General features: G+C 39.7%; 1 protein-coding gene across 2 annotated transcripts in view; it reads left to right on the forward strand.

Annotated features, from left to right (window-relative positions):
• Positions 1 to 21930, forward strand: part of Pde4b (phosphodiesterase 4B) — a 569312-nt gene that overhangs the window by 116428 nt on the left and 430954 nt on the right. For both annotated transcript variants that reach the window (NM_001398935.1, XM_039109275.2), the window contains exon 3: positions 2379 to 2617. In NM_001398935.1, coding sequence (NP_001385864.1) covers positions 2379 to 2617 — 239 coding nt within the window. The remainder of the gene's footprint in view (positions 1 to 2378; positions 2618 to 21930) is intronic.

Raw genomic sequence — 21930 nt, forward strand, 5'->3', positions numbered from 1 at the left:
TTTTTCAGCCTTTCACTCTGAGGTAGTGTCTGTCTTTGTCTCTGAGGTGTGTTTCCTGTAGGCAGCAGAATGCAGGGTCCTCGTTGCGTATCCAGTTTGTTAATCTATGTCTTTTTATTGGGGAGTTGAGGCCATTGATATTGAGAGATATTAAGGAATAGTGATTATTGCTTCCTGTTATATTCATATTTGGATGTGAGGTTATGTTTGTGTGCTTTCATCTCTTTGTTTTGTTGCCAAGACGATTAGTTTCTTGGTTCTTCTAGGGTATAGCTTGCCTCCTTATGTTGGGCTTTACCATTTATTATCCTTTGTAGTGCTGGATTTGTAGAAAGATATTGTGTAAATTTGGTTTTGTCATGGAATATCTTGGTTTCTCCATCAATGTTAATTGAGAGTTTTGCTGGATACAGTAACCTGGGCTGGCATTTGTGTTCTCTTAGGGTCTGTATGACATCAGTCCAGGATCTTCTGGCCTTCATAGTTTCTGGTGAGAAGTTTGGTGTATTTCTGATAGGTCTGCCTTTATATGTTACTTGACCTTTTTCCCTTACTGCTTTTAATATTCTTTCTTTATTTTGTGCGTTTGGTGTTTTGACAGTTATGTGAGGGGAGGTGTTTCTTTTCTGGTCCAATCTATTTGGAGTTCTGTAGGCTTCTTGTATGTCTATGGGTATCTCTTTTTTTAGGTTAGGGAAGTTTTCTTCTATGATTTTGTTGAAGATATTTACTGGTCCTTTGAGCTGGGAGTCTTCACTCTCTTCTATACCTATTATCCTTAGTTTTGATCTTCTCATTGAGTCCTGGATTTCCTGTATGTTTTGGACCAGTAGCTTTTTCCGCTTTACATTATCTTTGACAGTTGAGTCAATGATTTCTATGGAATCTTCTGCTCCTGAGATTCTCTCTTCCATCTCTTGTATTCTGTTGGTGAAGCTTGTATCTACAGCTCCTTGTCTCTTCTTTTGGTTTTCTATATCCAGGGTTGTTTCCATGTGTTCTTTCTTGATTGCTTCTATTTCCATTTTTAATTCCTTCAACTGTTTGATTGTGTTTTCCTGGAATTCTTTCAGGGATTTTTGTGTCTCCTCTCTATGGGCTTCTACTTTTTTATTTATGTTTTCCTGGAATTCTTTCAGGGATTTTTGTGTCTCCTCTCTATGGGCTTCTACTTGTTTATTTATGTTTTCCTGGAATTCTTTCAGGCATTTTTGCGATTCTTCTCTGTAGGCTTCTACTTGTTCTCTAAGGGAGTTCTTCACGTCTTTCTTGAAGTCCTCCAGCATCATGATCAAAAATGATTTTGAAACTAGATCTTGCTTTTCTGGTGTGTTTGGATATTCCATGTTTGTTTTGATGGGAGAATTGGGCTCCGATGGTGCCATGTAGTCTTGGTTTCTGTTGCTTGGTTTCCTTCGCTTGCCTCTCGCCATCAGATTATCTCTAGTGTTACTTTGTTCTGCTATTTCTGACAGTGGCTAGACTGTCCTATAAGCCTGTGTATCAGGAGTGCTGTAGACCTGTTTTCCTCTCTTTCAGTCAGTTATGGGGACAGAGTGTTCTGCTCTCGGGCGTGTAGTTTTTCCTCTCTACAGGTCTTCAGCTGTTCCTGTGGGCCTGTGTCTTGAGTTCACCAGGCAGCTTTCTTGCAGCAGAAAATTTGGTCTTACCTGTGGTCCCAAGGCTCAAGTTCGCTCGTGGGGTACTGTCCACGGGCTCTCTGCAGCGGCAGCAACCAGGAAGACCTGTGCCGCCCCTTCCGGGAGCTTCAGTGCACCAGGGTTCCAGATGGTCTTTGGCTTTTTCCTCTGGCGTCCGAGATGTGTGTGCAGAGAGCAGTCTCTTCTGGTTTCCCAGGCTTGTCTGCCTCTCTGAAGGTTTAGCTCTCCCTCCCACGGGATTTGGGTGCAGAGAACACACTCTGATATCTTAACACAGATAATTTTCTGCTTTAAAAATAAGCAATTTCATATTTATTTATAGTTTATTAGTGTATGCCAAAATGATAAATTGATTTCTAAAATATATTATCAATTTATCAAATTTAACAAATAGAGGGTGGAGAGAAATAGAATGGAAAAGAATGAAACCTTCCATATGGTACTTCCTGGTAAACATTGCCTGTGAATCTATAGATCTCTAAGAACATGAAACTGCTTGGTTTGTACAAAAGGTAGAAAGCAGCTTGGCCCTGCCCTCATCCATCCTGTTTGTTGTTTCTTAGGCTTCTGATGTCAAGTTCAGAATCGTATTGATTGTGAGATAATGAATCAGGCCTTCTTCAGTGACCATTGGATCATTTGGGTTCTTATTTAATTCTGTTATTTAGACATCTGAGTTTCACAACTTTTTGTTTTCTTTCTCTTTGTTTCCTCCAGAATCTTAAGGACTATTTTGAATGTAGCTTGAGTAAATCCTACAGTTCTTCCAGTTATACCCTTGGGATTGACCTCTGGAGAGGCAGAAGGTGCTGTTCAGGAAACTTACAGTTGCCACCATTGTCCCAGAGACAAAGTGAAAGGGCAAGGACACCTGAGGGAGATGGCATTTCCAGGCCAACCACGCTACCTTTGACGACACTTCCCAGCATTGCTATAACAACTGTAAGCCAGGAGTGGTGAGTAGCCTCAGACACTGACACCAATGCTAAATCTGATCTTGTAATTACTTCAAATACAATTGTGTTGTCAAAACCGCAGTCGATGTCTGTAGACTAGACCAGACCGTTGATTTCTGGAGAACTTGCTTCCCTTGGGTAGCAGGGTGAAACCTTTTAAACCATGGCAAGAGTATCTGCATCTTGAGGGGGGAAGAAGTGTGCCTTCCTTACATAGAGCCCACTGAAGAGAGAGTGGGATGCATTTGCAACACTGTCAAGCATAAAGCAAACTCACACTCTTTGATCTATTGGGTCACTAAAAATTGGCTCAGCGTGTGTTAATAACTGTTAGTTCAGAAGAGCAGAATTGTATTCCATCACGCCATTGGATAATCTTTAAACGTTTTTGTTGCTCTGCTCTGCGCATACCCGTAGCTTTTAAAAGTATAACCATAGCTTTCAAATCTCAGGATTTATTTTGGTAGAAAACACTTCATTATGAATCAAAACAGGAGAGTCATGCTATGAGAGCTGGAGTGAGGGCCCAGTGCATAAAATGCCTATATCTCAAGTTTCAGGACTTGAATAAGATCCCCAGGACTCAATTTAAATACAATGCTTTGGGTGGCCCATGCTCCTAATAATCTCAGCACTGGGATAGGCAGAGACAGGGGGATCTCTGGAATTATTTGGCCAGTCAGCCTAGCCTAAATGGTGAGGCACATGAGATATTCTTACCTTAGAGGTATTGAACAATGTCCAGAGGATGACCTCAGGCATTGACCTCTGCCTCCCTGGGCACCTACATATATACAAACACACAGTGGCATACACCTACATGCATTAGAAGAAGGAGAACTTTGTTAAGAGTGGCTCTTTTACTGTATTTGTGAAAGGGCCTATTTCAAACTTGTGTTGAAATGGTTACCAAGAAAATAAAAATCATAGAGCTCTGGATAAAATTGTTCCATGACTTCTCTTCAGATATATGTTTTAACATGTACTTAGTCATCAATCCTTTTTATTTCAAGTATTCTTCAATAATGAATTGTTTATATAAAATGGTGAGCTTTTTTAAAATAAAAATGTACTAATTTATGTAATTTAAAATTATAATAATGTGCTACTTTAAAATCCAGTTTTAAAATAACTTATTATAGAGAGAGGCTGAGAAAACCAATTATTGCATGACATCATTTTAATAAGTCATTACGTTTTGTGTCTTCTTATAGTGTGTATTTACCCTCACTAAATGCCAAGCTCTGCTGAGGCAGGGAATCTTTGATCTGGGTTTAATCTACTAAGAATCAGATTCTCAAAACTTCAGGTGTCACAACTGGCAGTGTGAAAGTGTTCACCAAAAAGTGTGTGTGTGGTAGAAAAGCACTCTGACAGTGTAGGAAGTCTTGTAAATTTGTAGAATTGCCAGGCTCCATCTGCCCCTCATCTGAGTTCACATCACAGATGCCACTGTGTTAGCTGTTTATTGAAAACTAGAGGGGATATGTGTCCCCATAGTTTTCTTGGCCACACAACTCAGGTAAGTAATTGTGTTTGTGCTCCTACAAAAATTAAGATTTAGAATATTAAAGCTTACTGATCTATGTTTCAGCAATGTGAAATGTTGTACCTCTTGTTAATTACTAAAATGATTCCATGTCAGTTAACTAGGATCCATTTCCTAAAATATCCAGTTTCCCTTTATTCCCAGAGTCTTCCTCAAGAGCCCCCTAAGGTCATCCACCACCAGCTGATGTCTAGCTGTGGTGAGAGGTAATCTATATATCACATTATCAGTTTACATAACAGAATGAATAAAATGTATCACATAAAATATAGTTAACAACTGTAGTATTGCCTTTTTCTTAGAAGTATCAATTTCGACTCTTAGTTTGGGGAATGCTTACTTATCTCCCCAAGTTCAATAGTTCTGTTTGTACTAACAAAGAGAGATATAATTCATACCACGTGGGCTATTGAAAGGATTGAGCTGGTTATTCAATATGACACTTAGCTTAGAAAAAAAAAACCTCTTTTAAAGGTAGCCAATAAAGTTTAGTTTCTCTACGTTTGATCATTGGTCAGTAAGCCATTTGAAAAGTAGAACCCACATGTGGTTTGAATGGGAAATATCCCGTGTAGACTGATGTGTCAGAACATTCAATCCCAGGTTGGAGTGCTATTTACAGGGGCTGCGGGATCTTTAAAAGTTATATCCCAGCTTGGGGAACATCAGTGGCTGGGGTCGGGCCTTGCTGCTCTGCAGCTCAGTGTCTCTCCTTGCACATCACATGCTTCCTAGATGCAGATGTGCATTATGTGCTTTCTAACTGCAGATGCAATGCAGAGTGACAAAGTGTCTCGTGATTCTGCCACTACTCCGTACTTCTAGGATGCACTGCATCTTTATTGCCAGCTTCCAATAATGACAGACACTTATATTTATTTATGAATGCTTAGGCCTTATAGCTTAGGCTTGTTTCCAACTGGCTTGTATAATTTAATAACCCAGCCATCTTTTGCCACTACTTCTACTAATTCTTCCTAAGAGTTGCCATCTCTATGTGGACATCCCACTTTTTGTTTCCTGCCCTGCTATAGGCCACCAAATGGTACAGAAGTCAACATTTGAGTAATACAAAGACAAATTTTACACAGGGCACAAGAAAATTATTGCAAGACATCCTTTCTTGAACTCTAAGTCAAAATGAACTCGTCCTTCCTCACATTGTTTCTTTTTAACTATCAGGTCATAAGGGAACAAGTAGCTAGAACAAAAAACCAGTACCAAGATTGGAGCTGTTGCTATGGTAACTCTGACCATTTGATCTTCAGAATGAATGTAGAAAACTTAGAAATGTGGGCTGTCAAAGCCCTGGAAGACTGTAAGTATAACTTCTTGGGTCATTCTGTTAGGGTTTCAGAGGACCAGAATCCCTAGAGAAAGGCAGACAGTGAAGGTTCATCTTATGAGGCTGCAGAGGGAAACAGACTCTACAGGAAAATGAGAGATAGACAGACTATAAGGCCATTAAATCCTATTAAATTCTGGCAAAGAGTCTGGCTGTGTTCTGAGAGGCTGAGTGAGGTTACACTCAGAGTAATGCACTTTATGCAGGGTTGAGGCACATGGCTTCTTCTCTGACTGCTTTGGCGTGTTGTTCTCATTCAGCTCACTTTTGGGCAGTCATATTGGTGAGACTTTATTTCTGTAACTCCTCACACAGTCAACTGAAGAAATCTTAGAGGAGGAGAGGTGACTTTCCCTCCTTTGGTGGGAAGATTACACCAATTTGTTATGGAGTGCTAAATGGTCAGCCCTGAAAACATACATGCAAAAAACAGTAACAGACTAAGCAGGTTATACTTAGGAATATATTTTCATACACATAAATATATATGCTTGTAATAACAGTTAAGAAGCCATGAATTTGAAAGAGAGTGGGAAAGGGTATTCTGAAAGGTTTGGAGGGAGGGACAAGAAGGGAGAAATGTTGTGTTTATATTAAAAACTCAAAAATAAAAAAAGTAAGAGAAAATAATGGCCTAATGAATTTGATGGAGGACTGATGACATTTCAAGACAGGATAATATTCAGGCTGTGTGAAAGTTATAGTTGACTGCCATTCTGGTCTAGAGCAAAGGAAAGCAATGAGGGAGCACAAAGATGTTCAAATATGCCTCTCTGTAGGCAAAGGTATGAATTCAGAGTTGTAGAAAACACAGCTGAGAAAGCAGCTGTAATTGTCAGAGATTAGCACCATTCAAAAGAAACCGGTGTGTTTTCCACTGGGGCTAGGAAGGATGCCTTAAAGGCAAGACTCTACCCACCCAAGATAAGATACCATAGGTTTGCCCACAGGTCAATTTTGTGGGGGCAATTTCTCAATTGAGATTTTCTCTTCCCAAATGACTCTAACTTGTGTCAAACTGATAGAAACTACCCAGGACAGAATTGCTTGGACTCTCAGAAGACACTTGATTTTTGAACAATATTGTGATTGCTAAAAATTATGGAAACTTTGAAGTTGGAATGAATGCATTTTGCATCCTAAGATGTCTTTGAGCCTATTGGTCCAGGGGCAGAATATTTGAGTTTGAATGTGAAGTGGCCCCATTATGCATTTTTTGAACACTTGGTCCCAAGTTGGTGTCACTGTTTGGGAAAGTTGTATAACCTTTAGGACATGCAGGCTCACTGGAAGAAGTGGTTGACTTTGGCAGAATTTAGAGTTTTGTAGCATGGTCCCACTGTTGATTCAGTCTGAGCTTCCTGACTGCAGATACAATGTGATCATCCAACCCCGGATTGTACCTACCATCCTGCCTTCTGTGCCATGATTTACTCTATCCCTTCATAAGCCATAAACCACAACAGGCCCGTCATACTTAAGTTGTTTCCTGTTGGATATTTGCTCATATCAGTGAGAGAATAACCAACACACCGTGTCTCAAGTATCAGTAGCTTATGCTGGGATTAATGGTATCGGGAGAAATGGAATTGAAAATGATACAATGTTTGTCTTCCACAGTCACCTAACGCATGTTACTAACTCATTTATAACATGTTAATTTTCCTTTATTTATCTTCTTTATAAGTATAAGAAAATTCAATCACTGTCTCTAAATTTACTTTTAAATTTAAGCAAATGAAAGCTTTTACATGCATTCTTTGAAAAGGAGTCTATTGGGATATTGATAGTTGACTGCTGGAATTGCTGGTAAAGGATTTTGATTAGGGGACTTGATTAGAAGCGAGTCAGTAAGGCTCCCGCTAGCATCACTGCCATTAAGCTGATGAAAATTCACTGGGTATGGAAGACAGCCTAGGCTCATGTGTGACAAATAATTATACTTACCTTTCAGAATACCGAGAATATGGCATCAATCCCATGTCTGGACCAGCTGTCAGCTAGTATTTGTCATAAAGTGCCAGGCAGTAAATATTTTCAGTGTTGAGTTTCAAGGTCTGTTATAACTATTCAACACTGCTGCTGTTTTGTCAAAGTAGCCACAGACAACAGTGTGCAAATGAGCAAGTATGTTGTGTTTCAATAAAACTGTGTTTACAGAAATAGGCAGTGGTATAGATTGGCTTGCTATTCAGTTTGCTGACAACTTTTCTGAACTGAGGATCATGAGGGCAGGACTCCTGGTGCTATAATTGCTTCAGCAATAATCAAAGCATAAGAAACTGACTTTGAATTCCTTACCAGGATGCTAAAGTCATAAAGATGGGTCAATGTATGTTATATAGAGTCAATGCCAGAGGAGGAATAAAGATAAATATGAAAAACTAACTCACATATAACTCCTCTGGATGAGAGCTAGGTTAGGTGGCCAAAGGCCTGGGATACAAACTGGTTTTATTTATTATGGAGAAAGCCTGTGGTTTGGATGGGGAAAGTCCCTCATAGGCTCCCGTGTTTGAACATTTGGGCCCCAACTGATGGTGCTCATTGAGAAGGATGTGGAATCTTTAGGAGAAGAAGCCTTACTGAAGGATATATGTAAATGAATTATATATTCTAGCTAGCCCATATAAAAGACACAAAAACCTGGTATTTTATTGACAAGCTTAAGTCTAGGTTAGGCAGGTTCTGAGCTATTCTCACTTACATACCAGCTGTATGTCCCTTATTACTTGATGTCTGAGTCTCACCTGGGCTGATTCATTCCAATAGCCTGTCCTCAGGATCCACTTATGTCCATAGGCTCATCATGATCCATCTGACCTCATACTGATTTCCTCCTCACTCCATCTCCTTTCTCCTTCCTCCTTGGTTTTTCCTGAGACCCTTCACTCAATCCTCAAGTCCCACTTTTCTCTCTCTACTGCCCAATCACATGTTCTTGCATTTTATTAACTTAACTTTAAATTGGCAAGCAAGGTTTACACAACAAAGGCCAGTGTACATGAAAATTCTCTCATCTAGACAGCAAGCAGATCTTGGGGTTACAAACTTAGTATTTATAAACATAGCACCAGACCAAACCCCAACAGAGATCTGTCATGAGACAGGCTATGAGGCAGGATTTTTAGCCTGGCCCCATTTCCTGTTCTTTCTCTCTGTGCAGATGAAATATAGTTGCTCTGCTCCCTGACTCCCAGGTCAGCCTCACAATCATGCTGCCATGCCTTTCTTACCATGATGAACTGTAGTTACAGTTCTAGAGTCTCTGGAACTATTAGGCAAAATAAATTCTTCCTTCCCCTAAGTTGCTTTTGTTAAGGCCTTACATCACAGCAATGGAAAGGTAACTAATGCATCATCAAAGTCCAGTTTTAGAAGGTGACTTCTATCATGCTGCCTTCTTTCTTTAAATGAACCAAGTGGTGATAATTCCACTTTTCAGACTTGTTATGAGAGTTACAGAAAATATTCATGTGTATATAGTGCAGGGGCTAGCAATTGATGACTATTTTGAAGCCATTATTATTATATATAACCAATATATGTATATTTATTAGACATATTACATGTCACACATAATTATTATATACATTATATGTAAATGTAGATAAAATTGCCACTCAGCAGTAGGAGGTGTTGGATCTGAGTTCCCTTCCACATCCTATGTAAATAAAGAAGAAGTCTTAGTTCTGCACAGCCAGGATGGGACACTCCAAAGAAACCCTATTCAGTGAGGGGATTAGAGAGAAGGCTTGTACTGTGCACAACCAGTTTATCCTTCCAGAAATAGCAGCAAATATTTAATCACCCCTTCTTGCTGGATGTAAACTGAGAGGTAGGAGGAGTCTGGGATAAGGTGGGCATTCATGACCCCTGGAAGGGACAGCATAGAGATTCTTCTTTTAACTTCCCTAACCTTTAACCCTTTCACCTTTCATTTAGCATCATGGCAGGAGTACAGTCACTCCTCAGAAGAATTGCCAGGATTCCAGCAGTCCAATCTTACTGCTGGGTCTACTAAGCCATTCTCAGCACCAACTCAATGCCCCTTTGGGCATTCAGAAAAAAAACTTAAAAATGAATCAAAAGCATTTTTACTTCCTTGTTATATCTTTCTGTTAGTGGATCCTACTTAGTGGATCCCATTTTATTTATCAATCTAAATCTGTCATCTGTCAACTATCTATCTATCTATCTATCTATCTATCTATCTATCTATCTATTATCTATCTATTTATTATATTATTTGGGTTTTTTTTAATGGATGAAAGCCTCAGACTATAGGTCTGTAGGGATAAGCCACATCATGGTGAGGAGGCGTCACAACAAGTAGTAGACATGGTGACAGGAACAGGAAGCTGAGAACTGTCATTTTCAAACAGGAGCAAGAAGCAGAAAGAACAAACTGATGTGGAGAGGAGACTCTAAACACCCAAGGCCAAATGCAATGACAATACTTCCTCCAGCAAGACTGGAAACTAACTGGGGACAAGTGTTCAAAACTTTTGGCCTAATGAAGATGCTCTCATGCAAACCACTATAAATATCCAGATGATCACTCAAAAACTTTCATTCCAGAAAGAAAAATAATTTTTTTTTATTAACTTGAGTATTTCTTATATACATTTCGAGTGTTATTCCCTTTCCCGGTTTCCAGGCAAACATCCCCCTCCCCCCTCCCCTTTCTTATCGGTGTTCCCCTCCCAACCCTCCCCCCGTTGCCGCCCTCCCCCCAACAATCTAGTTCACTGGGGGTTCAGTCTTGCAGGACCCAGGGCTTCCCCTTCCACTGGTGCTCTTACTAGGATATTCATTGCTACCTATGAAGTCAGAGTCCAGGGTCAGTCCATGTATAGTCTTTAGGTAGTGGCTTAGTCCCTGGAAGCTCTGGTTGCTTGGCATTGTTGGTCATAAGGGGTCTCGAGCTCCTTCAAGCTCTTCCACTTCTTTCTCTGATTCCTTCAATGGGGGTCCTATTCTGAGTTCAGTGGTTTGCTGCTGGCATTCGCCTCTGTGTTTGCTGTATTCTGGCTGTGTCTCTTGGGAGCGATCTACATCCGGCTCCTGTTGGCCTGCACTTCTTTGCTTCATCCATCTTGTCTAATTGGATGGCTGTATATGTATGGGCCACATGTGGGGCAGGCTCTGAATGGGTGTTCCTTCAGTCTCTGTTTTAATCTTTGCCTCTCTCTTCCCTGCCAAGGGTATTCTTGTTCTCCTTTTAAAGAAGGAGTGAAGCATTCACATTTTGATCATCTGCCTTGAGTTTCATTTGTTCTAGGCATCTAGGGTAATTCAAGCATTTGGGCTAATAGCCACTTATCAATGAGTGCATACCATGTGTGTTTTTCTGTGATTGGGTTACCTCACTCAGGATGATATTTTCCAGTTCCAACCATTTGCCTATGAATTTCATAAAGTCATTGTTTTTGATAGCTGAGTAATATTCCATTGTGTAGATGTACCACATTTTCTGTATCCATTCCTCTGTTGAAGGGCATCTGGGTTCTTTCCAGCTTCTGGCTATTATAAATAAGGCTGCGATGAACATAGTGGAGCACGTGTCTTTTTTATATGTTGGGGCATCTTTTGGGTATATACCCAAGAGAGGTATAGCTGGATCCTCAGGCAGTTCAATGTTCAATTAAGAAAATCAATTTAATGAATTACTTTAGAGCAAACTACTACTCATATTTGTTATTTTGTCTTTCACTGAAAATAATTTATTTTCTTACATGATATATTTTTATTACAATCTCTCATCCTTCTATTCCTCCCAGTTCTTCTTCACTTCCCATCCACCTGAGCCACTCCCTTTCTGTCTCTCATTAGAAAACAATCAGGCTTCTAAGGATAATAATAAAAAATAAAAAGATAAAATAAAAACAGAAATGAACATATCAGAATAGGACAAAACAAACAAACAGAAGGGAAAGAGCTGAAGAGAAGGAGCAAGAAACAGACCATTCCTTTGCACACTCAGGAATTTCATGAAAACACTAAATTGGAAGTCATTTGTGTGTGTGTGTGTGTGTGTGTGTGTGTGTGTGTACAAATGACTTTTAGAGTAAAAAATAGAAGAAAAATATATAAATGAAATAAAAGCTAAAATTAAAAATAAGATTTAAAAAGGGAAGCCTTGACATGACATTTTAAGGCATGCAATCTCTAAAGGTCCCCTCTGGTCTATTTTCTGCTGATCATCTATTGCTGGGCATACAGCCTGTTCTCAAGAGCAGTTTGTTTGCCCAGTGAAGCTCTGTTGGAGAAAACTAAAATTTCAGCTGCACATGGTGATCAGTTGGAGATTGCTTCTGGGATGGGGACGGGAAAATGTGTCCACTTCTCCTTTCATCTGTATGACTTCATCTGGTGTAGACCTCTGCAGGCCCAATGCATGCTGCCACAGTCTCTGTGCGTTCATATATGTGCAGATATTGTCAATTTAGAAGGTCTTGTTTTCTCGGTGTTATCCATCCCCTCTGGCCCATATTCTCTTTCTGTCCTCTCTTGCTTTGGTTTCCCTGAACCCCAAGAAGGATTTGATGGAGTCATCCCATTAAGGGCTGCATGTTTCAAAGTTTCTTTACAGACAAGAGTTGTGGAACCCTCAAATGAGTTTCTATTGCAAACACAGGACAAACACCACAAGAGGAGCGGTCCAAAGAGCAGAGGAGAAAACCTGTTTGAACAGCCCAGGTAACACAGTGACAAGGAAATTCAGTCAGGATGAGTAAAACAACTGTATTCCCTCAGTATAATAAGGGTGAGAAGTAAAACTGAAATTTGGCAATTTGCAGACAGTTAGTAACTTCATATTCCATACTTTAGGCTCTATGAAGCTAGTGCTCTTGACTCCAGGATACATTTGTTTCTGAATTGTGTGTTTTGATTATTGGTTCTGGAAGAGTCACCCAAGACTTAATGCCTTGACCACGAATCAAGCTAGTCCCATCCCTTTCTTCCTTCTAGATTTTTTAAAACTTAAATTAAAATGTTTTCTTTACTATTGTTAAGTTACTCAGGGTAGTCTTGGATTCCCTTTGAAGCCAAGGAAGGCCTCGTACTCCTTGTACTCAATCCCATATTAGCCTCCCTGAAAAGCTATTATTTCATGCCTACATTCTATTGGCTTGATCCTCAGTACAAGATGGAAACCCACAGTATAACAGTTCCCATAGATTGTGCTCATTCCTGTAGGTCCAATGACATACATGCCTCTTCTCCATAGCTGTTCATTTATCTCCAACTTTAGTTATGGCAAAACCCTAACCAGTCAGCCATTTAAGTCTAAATATTAGTGTCTCGAGGATACTTCCAACAGTGGCTTTCAGAGGTACTCAGTGGTGCATTTAACAATTCATTTTTAGCTTACACCCACATACAGAGTTGATTCATCCATAAACAAATCTTAGGGTTTTTTTTCCCTCCCTTGTCAACCGGAAACAGAAAACATTCCATGAGCTAATCGAAAGATGTGAAATAAGGGAAAACAATTGCAATAGTGTCACATGGCAAGGGGTGTGGGGGCATTGTATTTGCTCAGTTTCCCGATACCTTGCAAACTGCTGGATCCTGTCTCAGCCATATAACTTCCGTGTTATGGTGAGTTACTGCTGGAGTCACCTGACTAGGATTTGGTGATTCTGGTGGAACCCAGGGTGTGTTGTCAAAGCTCTCTAATTAACTCTGAAAACATTACCCTGGTTTATATCTCCTGCCGAGTTCTCTGTTGTAAATGTTTCTACAATGACTAATGCAAGCAGGAATGTTGTCAAGGGATGTTGAACTGAAGACAAATATGGTGGTGCACACTGTCTCCTGCAGAGCACTACACCGAAGTGGCAGTGGATTCCATGATACAGCTGTCTCAGCTTCGATACAGAGCCCTAAAGGTGTACATTTTGCTGCCACTGTAGCTCCATAAAACAGCAATCTTGAAACTTTCTCACTCTGGGCTGCACATGACACTAACATTTCTTTATATTATCTGACCCATGGATCATTTTGATACCCTCTTAAAATCTATGCAGCTTCTCAAGTTTAAAACAGCTACCAAATATAATGCCTCATTTTCAGTATGGAGAAACAATTAATAACTAATATTTTACTTCAGAAAAGATAATTCAGGATGCTCATCTTAAAACTTCAAATACCCTACATCTGTGAAAGCTCTGGCTACTTCTGTATTTTGTTTCATTTGGTACAGTTAATATGTCATTCTCAATATAGTGAACCAGTGTGATGTTCTGCAGTGTCCAAGTCATGCAAGGCTATTCTGATAGCATTGCGGCAGACAACAGGAGAATTAGCATAGCCTAAGGGAATGAGGGTGAATGTCCATTGCTCTCTTTCTTTCTTCTTTTTTTTTCTATTTTTTATTGGATTTTTTAATTTACATTTCAGATGTTACTCCCTTTCCTGGTTTCCCAGAAATAAACCCCCTATCCCATTCCCCATCCCTTCTTCTATAAGGGTGTTCCCCTCCCCATACACATCATTGTCCTGCCCTACAACATTCCCCTGCACTGGGGGTCCAACCTTGGCAGGACCAAGCGCTTCTCCTTCCATTGGTATCCAACCAGGCCTTCCTCTCCTACATATGCAGTTGGAGCCATGGGTCAGTCCATGTACAGTCTTTTGGTAGTGGATTAGTCCCTGGGAGTTCTGGTTGGTTGGCATTGTTGTACTTACGGAGTTGCAAGCCTCTTCAGCTTTTTCAATCGTTTCTCTAATCCTCCAACAGGGGTCCCGTTCTCAGTTCAGAGGTTTGCTGCTAGCATTCACCTCTGTATTTGACATGCTCTGGCTGTGTCTCTCAGGAGAGATCTATATATGGTTCCTTTCAGCATGCCCTTCTTAGCTTCATCCATCTTATCTAGTCTTGGTGGCTATATATATATGGGGCACATGTGGGGCAGGCTCTGAATGGCCATTCCTTCAGTTTCTGCTCCAAACTCTGCCTCCATATCCCCTCCTATGAATATTTTTGTTCCCCTCTTTAAGAAGGAGTGAAGAATCCACACTTTGGTAATCTTTCTTGAGCTTCATGTGGTCTGTGTATTGTGTCTTAGGTAATTCGATCTTTTGGGCTAATATCCACTTATCAGTGAGTGCATATCTTGTGTGTCTTTCTGTGATTGGGTTACCTCACTCAGGATGATATTTTCTAGTTCAATCCATTTGCCTATGAATTTCATGAAATCATTGTTTTTGATCCATTGTATAGATGTACCACATTTTGAAGGGTATCTGGTTTCTTCCCAGCTTCTGACTATTATAAATAAGGTTGTATGAACATAGTGGAGCATGTGTCTTTGTTATATGTTGGAGCATCTTTTGGGTATATGTCCAGGAGAGGTATAGCTGGATCCTCAGGTAGTGGAATGTCCAATTATCTGAGGAACCTCCAGACTGATTTCCACAGTGGTAGTACCAGTTTGCAATCTCACCAACAGTGTAGGAGTGTTCCTCTTTCTCCACATCCTCGCCAGTATCCATTGTCATCTGAGTTTTTATCTTAGTCATTCTGACTGATGTGAGGTGGAATCTCAGGATTTTTTTGATTTGCATTTCCCTGATGACTAAGGATGTTGAACATTTCTTTAGGTGCTTCTCAGACATTCGATATTCCTCAGCTGTGAATTCTTTGTTTAGATCTGAACCCCATTTTTAATAGGGTTATTTGGCTCTCTGGAGTTTAATTTCTTGAGCTCTTTGTCTATTTTGAATATTAGCCCTCTATCAGATGTAGGAATGGATCTTTTCCCAATCTGTTGGTTGCCATTTATTCTAAAGACAGTGTCCTTTGCCTTACAGAAACTTTGCAGTTTTATGAGGTCCTATTTGTTGATTCTTGATCTTAAAGCATAAGACATTGGTGTTTTGTTCATGAACTGTTCCCCAGTGCCATGTGATTAAGACTCTTCCTTACTCTTTCTTCTATTAGTTTGAGTGTATCTGATTTGATGAGGACGTCCTTGAACCACTTGAACTTAAGCTTTGTACAGGGTGATAAAAGTGGATCAATTTGCATTCTTCTACATGCTGACCTCCAGTTGAACCAGTACCATTTGTTGAAAATGTTGTCTTTCTTCCATTGGATGGATATAGCTCCTTTGTGAAAGATCAAGTGACCATAGGTGTGTGGGTTCATTTCTGGGTCTTCAATTCTATTCCACTGATCTATCTGCCTGTCTCTGTGCCTATACCATACAGTTTTTTTTATCACTATTGCTCTATAATACTGCTTGAGGTCAGGGATGGTGATTCCCCCAGAAGTTCTTTTATTGTTGAATATATATTTTAGCCATCCTGAGGGCTTTTTTTTTGTTATTCCAAATGAATTTGCAAATTGCTCTTTCTAACTCTATGAAGAATTGGGCTGAAATTTTGATGGGGATTGCATTGAATCTGTAGATTGCTTTTGGCAAAATGGCCATTTTTACTATATTAATCCTGCCAATCCATGAGTATGGGAGATCTTTCCATCTTCTGATATCTTCTTCACTTTATTTCTTCAGAGACTTGAAGTTTTTGTCATACAGATCTTTCACTTGGTTAGTTAAAGTCACACCAAGGTATTTCATATTATCTGGGACTATTGTGAAGGGTGTCATTTCCCTACTTTCTTTCCCAGCCTGTTTATCCTTTGAGTAGAGGAAGGCTACTGATTTGTTTGAGTTAATTTTATACCCTGCCACTTTGCTGAAGTTGTTTATCAGGCTTACTAGTTCTATCGTGAAACTTTTGGGGTCATATCATCTGCAAATAGTGATATTTTTACTTATTCCTTTCCAAATTTTATCTCTTTGACCTCTTTTCATTGTCTGATTGCTCTGACTAGGACTTTGAGTACTATATTGAATAAGTAGGGAGAGAGTGGGCAGCCTTGTCTAGTCCCTGGTTTTAGTGGGATTGCTTCAAGTTTCTCAATTTAGTTTAATGTTAACTACTGTTTTGCTGTATATTGCTTTTACTATATTTAGGTATGGGCCTTGAATTCCTGATCTTTCCAGGACTTCTATCCTGAAGGGGTGTTGAATTTTGTCAAATGTTTTCTCAGCATCTAATGAAGTGATCATGTGTTTTTTTTCTTTGAGTTTGTTTATATAGTGGATAACGTTAATGGATTTCCATATATTGAACCATCCATGCATCCCTGGAATGAAGCCTACTTGATCGTGATGGATAATCATTTTGATATGTTCTTGGATTCGGTTTTTGAGAATTTTATTGAGTATTTTTGTGTCGATATACATAAGGGAAATTGGTCTGAAGTTCTCTTTCTTTGTTGGGTCTTTGTGTGGTTTAGGTATAAGTGTAATTGTTGCTTCATAGAAGGAATTTTGTAGTGCTCTGTTTCAACTTTGTGAAATAGTTTGGACAGTATTGTTATAAGGTCTTTAATGAACGTCTGATAGAAGTCTGCACTGAACCCATCTGGTCCTGGGCTCTTTTTGATTGGGAGGCTTTTAATAACTGCTTCTATTTCCTTAGGAATTATAGGGTTGTTTAGATGGTTTCTCTGTTCCTGATTTAACTTTGGTACCTGGTTGTCCATTGCTTTTTGTCCCTATGAATGGCAACTCAGTCTCCTTTCTGATAAGAATAAAAAAGGAAAACAATATTCAATGTTCAGTGGTGACATGTTGGTGGACAAGAATGGATTAATCTCTCATAAATCATATGTGGTAGAACAGCCTTAACTGAAGCTACAGCTTAGTTAGTTTGAGTAACTTAATTGTAATTTCCTCCCTCTCTCCTTTCCTCCTCCCTCCCTCCACCTCTCAATTTCTGTCTTCTTCCCTTCTTCGTTTCTTTTATTCTTCTCTCCCTACCTCCCTCCTTAGCATAGTACAGTTCACATGAGCACATCTTTCCCTTCCTTCGTTCTTCAATTCCTCCATTATTCTCTCCTGTCTCTGTCTCTGTCTGCCTGTCTCTGTCTCTCTGTCTCTCTCTGCCTCTGTCTCCCTCTCTCTCTTTCCAGCATTGGGGATTGTACCTAAGGTCTTATGTATGGTAGTCAAATGCTCTATTACATCTAATTACTAATTTATTGCAATATTCCACGGTCCACCCTCTTTTTGCAGAGTAGGTGTTAAATAGGATTATACTGGAGACCAGTAGTCCTGTGTCACTTTTACTACAGTTGCTATATGTTTAGATATGTTTAAATGCACAAGTGCTTATTATTGTTTCACAGTTTCTATGTAGTCACGTGCTGTGTCAGCTTATAGCCTAGGAGCAGTATACTGGAGCATAGAGTTTATATGTATAATAGTATATACCGTACAGATTTTCAGTGTGGAACTGCATATTATGACACTGCCTATATACCTTATTCCTAAAGAACAAATATTATATGGACCATTCCTATAAATGTTCTGCCTTGATAATTGCAGATTAAATAAATGCCCTCTGTGTTACAGTCATGCTGGTCCTCTCTTTTCAGTGGGTATATGCTATATCTTGGCCTCTACTGTTTACAGACTATTGCACCTATTACGATAATCTTCTGTCTGTCATTATCCCAAGACTTTTGAGTGGCACAAATCTTCCTCCAGTTTCACTGTTTTAATAAAGGTACTGGCTTCTGGACCTTCTTGGGAATACAGGCAGTTATAGGGTTTTCTGCCTTACATATATATATATATATATATATATATATATATACACATACATACATATAGGGCCCTTCTTACATGCATGCTTCTTTGAGACTTTAAGGCTCTCATGGCATACATCATTTGTACAGTGATCCTGGCATCTCTATATGCAGGCCTTTCCTTTGCTCAAGTTTTCAAAGGCCATGCCAATAACCTAGTATACCCCATCTCCTAAGATGCTAAATCCTGTGTCATTGGGATGTTTCACTGCAGTGAAAACATACCAAAATATCTCTTTTCATTCTACTCCTCTTGGTCTGGCTTTCCTCAGGAATCATTAACAATACCCAAGGGTAGTTCGATATCCATACTTGAAGTTGGAAACCTTATAGATATATCATTTCCTTTTTGCTTAAGCTGACCTACCATTTCCTGAGTCAGGTTGTACTGATATTTGACCATACTTATGAGTCATGGGAGGAGATGACATAAATCCCAAAAAGGGCAAGAAATGTCATTCAAAGAAATGTCATTCAAGCTACTTGTCTCATTTTAGTCCATGTAACACTGTGTGTGTGTGTGTGTGTGTGTGTGTGTGTGTGTGTTTGTGTGAATAACTCTATCTTGTACTGAATGAGAATTTACTGCTTTTGTACGCACATAGAACTCAAAGCAACCATGGAGTTCTAGCTTTGAAACTTTGTCTTCACAGACCTTCCCTCCAATGATAAGGTCTCTTTTTCTACCATCCAGCAAGGATTGTATACCAAACCTGCCCAAACTGAGACACGGGTTCCCTGAAGCCCAGCTCATAATAAAATACTACCCCTCCTCTACCTGTGGTTGCCATCCACCTGGAGGAGAGGAAGCTCCATTTAAATGCTAATAAGGATGTCCTCTCATTTGCTTTAATTTCTTGATTAATAGCGTGAACGTGTCTTTATTTCTTACTCTATGGTGCTTAGCAACCATCAACTAATCCCTCTGTTCTTCTAGTTCTTATTTTTTCATGTCTCTGAAACAACCTGGCTATTTTTCTAGCAATTGCATCCCTTCTCATTAGTATCTCATCTCAGGAAAAGTCAGAAGTATGCACAGCCAGGACTCTGCTTGTCACCACCAGTGATAGGCTTCTCACTGGAATTGGTCAAACTCCAGACCCTCCACCATTAAGGTCAGCATTCTTGAAAGACTTTCTGGGGACAGGTGTCTTCAATGGGGCTCTCCTGAGTAGAATCCAAGATGAGGACAATTTTTTAGAGCAGCAGTTCTCAACCTGTGGGTCATGAATCCTTTCAGGGTTCGAATGATCCTTTAACAGCGGTCACCTAAGACCGCTGGGAAAACACAGATTTTCACATTATGATTCATAACAGTAGCAAAGTTAGAGTTATGAGGCAGCCAAAAATAATTTTATGGTTAGCAGTCTTCAAAACATGAGGAACTGTGTTAAAGAGTCACCGTGAGGAAAGTTGAGAACCACTGCTTTAGTGAGTTACTATAGTTGGTTCCTTGGCCAGTTTGATGGTGGCCCAGCCCAACTGGAATGTTGGGTCTATGGAAAAGGAAAGCAGAAAGCAGATAGGGGCAGTGGGAAAATATCAAGCAAGAGTATATAGTAAATATTGTCTTCACCATGGCCCCACAACATAAAGAACAGATTGTATGACAGCTAGTTCCACACTGGGACAAAGCTTTGTATAAGCTAAGTTAGCAGGTTATTGTCAGAGTCAGTCCTAGTTAGGGAAAGGAGATACCCAAGACAGCTAGCATGCCATGTCTCTGGAATAGCGGTGGAATATCTTCCCTCTTTACCACTCATGCAGATAGGAACTGGTATTAGCAACAGCTAAGGAGATGTGTGCAGACAGATACTTTTGGCATTCATTAAAACAGTATAGTTAGTATAAACTTCAAGGATCAGCGAGTTGTTAGAGTTACTCTGAATCCTAGAAGAGAAATCCATTTGTTAGACCTTATTGAAAATCCCAAATGACACCAGGCCAAACAAAGTCCCTTCCAGAGTTCTTGGTCTCATTAAAAAGCACAAACAAACAGAGGCATGGATGGAGACTCGGGGACAATTTTCTTGGAGTTTAAAGGAAAAGATTACAGGACAGAGGATTTGAAAGTCTTCACAATTGCCCAAAGGGGGGTGGGGAGAGAAGGAAACAGCTAAGCTGTTGAGCTATAGGTATGAACAGCCATCACATGTCAGGGAGCTGAGCTTTAGAGAAAGAGCAAGGAAAACCCAAAGTACCAGAATAAATAGACCCAAAGTCCAGCTGACATCTGAAAGAAAGAGATGGAAAAGTGAAAAGCAAAAGAAAAGGTTGTCGCTTTGTTTGTTAGGACTCAAAAGCAAGGTCAGATTCAGACAAACCTTGAGGAATGATAGACTTGTGAAGACTGTGGTAGAGGATGGGAATTCTGGGAAGGAAAATGGTAGTTTCTATTTAAAGGAGCAATTCTTCCACCTATCCCTTTAACAGGTTCGTGTAAACACTGCTTTGTATGAGTGGTCCCTTGGCCAGCTTGATGATAGCCCAGCTCAAATGGAATGTGTCTCTGTACAGACTTAATGGGTCTTTATTTCTGCTCCAGCTCTAGATGGAGAAGAAAGTTTGTGTTTACTTTTCCACCTTTCAGTAGAGCTCTCAGTCTCATAAATTCTTCATGCTCACCCACCATCTGGGATGAGGAACCTCCTGCAAATGAGACCTCCCATTTCTTGACCTATTGCTGATTCATAGAGTCTCTAGATTGACCTTTGGTAGGTTCATTTTGTTTTCTCGTTTGGAATAATGTCTTAGCAGGGACAAAATACACAGTGTATCTATTCTAATATGCATTGTTTCTGAAAAGGAGAGAAGTGATGATCCAAAAGAAACAGTGAAAGTAAGACTTTGGTTTGTTACTTTTCTTACTTTGCATTTAGGAATTAGGAATTTATGATCTAGGGGGAAAAAGACTACTTTGGCTCAGATTTCAGTGTTGTCTGGAAATAAGTCATTGCCTCTAAAACTGATGTTACAGTGAGACACATGCTGTTCCTCTCCATTTGCATAAATTCTAGGCACACTGATCCATAAACACATGAAAAGTGATGGTGCATGCTGAATTGTTGACACTGTAAAACAAGCTTTAAAGTTATGTATTTTTCCATGACTTTTGAGGCATTAGGGTTTCTTTGAATGAAGCTTTTTCTCTTCCACCTTATATTCTACCTCTCCTCACAGCTCTTTGCTTTAACCCGAGGCTTTCCCTCCTATTTGCAATAGAATGATCTTCCCATTTTCTCCTTCCTAGCTATTAAATTAACAACCAGAATGCTAAGCTTGGGTTGAATCACAGTGTGAGGATACAAATCTGAATTCTGTAAGGACTAACAACAGAGGTGCAGTTTAACTCTGAGGGAAAATGATGGCAGACATTGTTTAGGCTTCCTTCTGATCCACCAAAAGTCTCTTTCCTCTAAGAAACTTCTTCAAGTAGTAGGTCAGGGTTTCTGAAGTGCTGTCTCCAGGTCAGGGTATTAATTTCTGATTAGGGTAATTGTTAAAAATTAAAATCATAGGGTTGGAGAGATGACACAGTGATTAAGGGCAGAGGACATGGGTTGAATTCCTAGTACCCACATGATGGTTAACAACCATATGTACCTCCAGTTCCAGGAGATTCAATACCCTCGTATGGTCTCTGTGTGCACAGCGTATACACACAGTGCACATAAATACAGACAGGCAAAATTCCTATGCATACACTTTAAAAAAAGAAAGTGATTGATATTGTCTCATACCTAAGA

The sequence above is a fragment of the Rattus norvegicus genome, chromosome 5 (genome assembly GCF_036323735.1).
Source record: "Rattus norvegicus strain BN/NHsdMcwi chromosome 5, GRCr8, whole genome shotgun sequence".
NCBI lineage: Eukaryota > Metazoa > Chordata > Mammalia > Rodentia > Muridae > Rattus > Rattus norvegicus.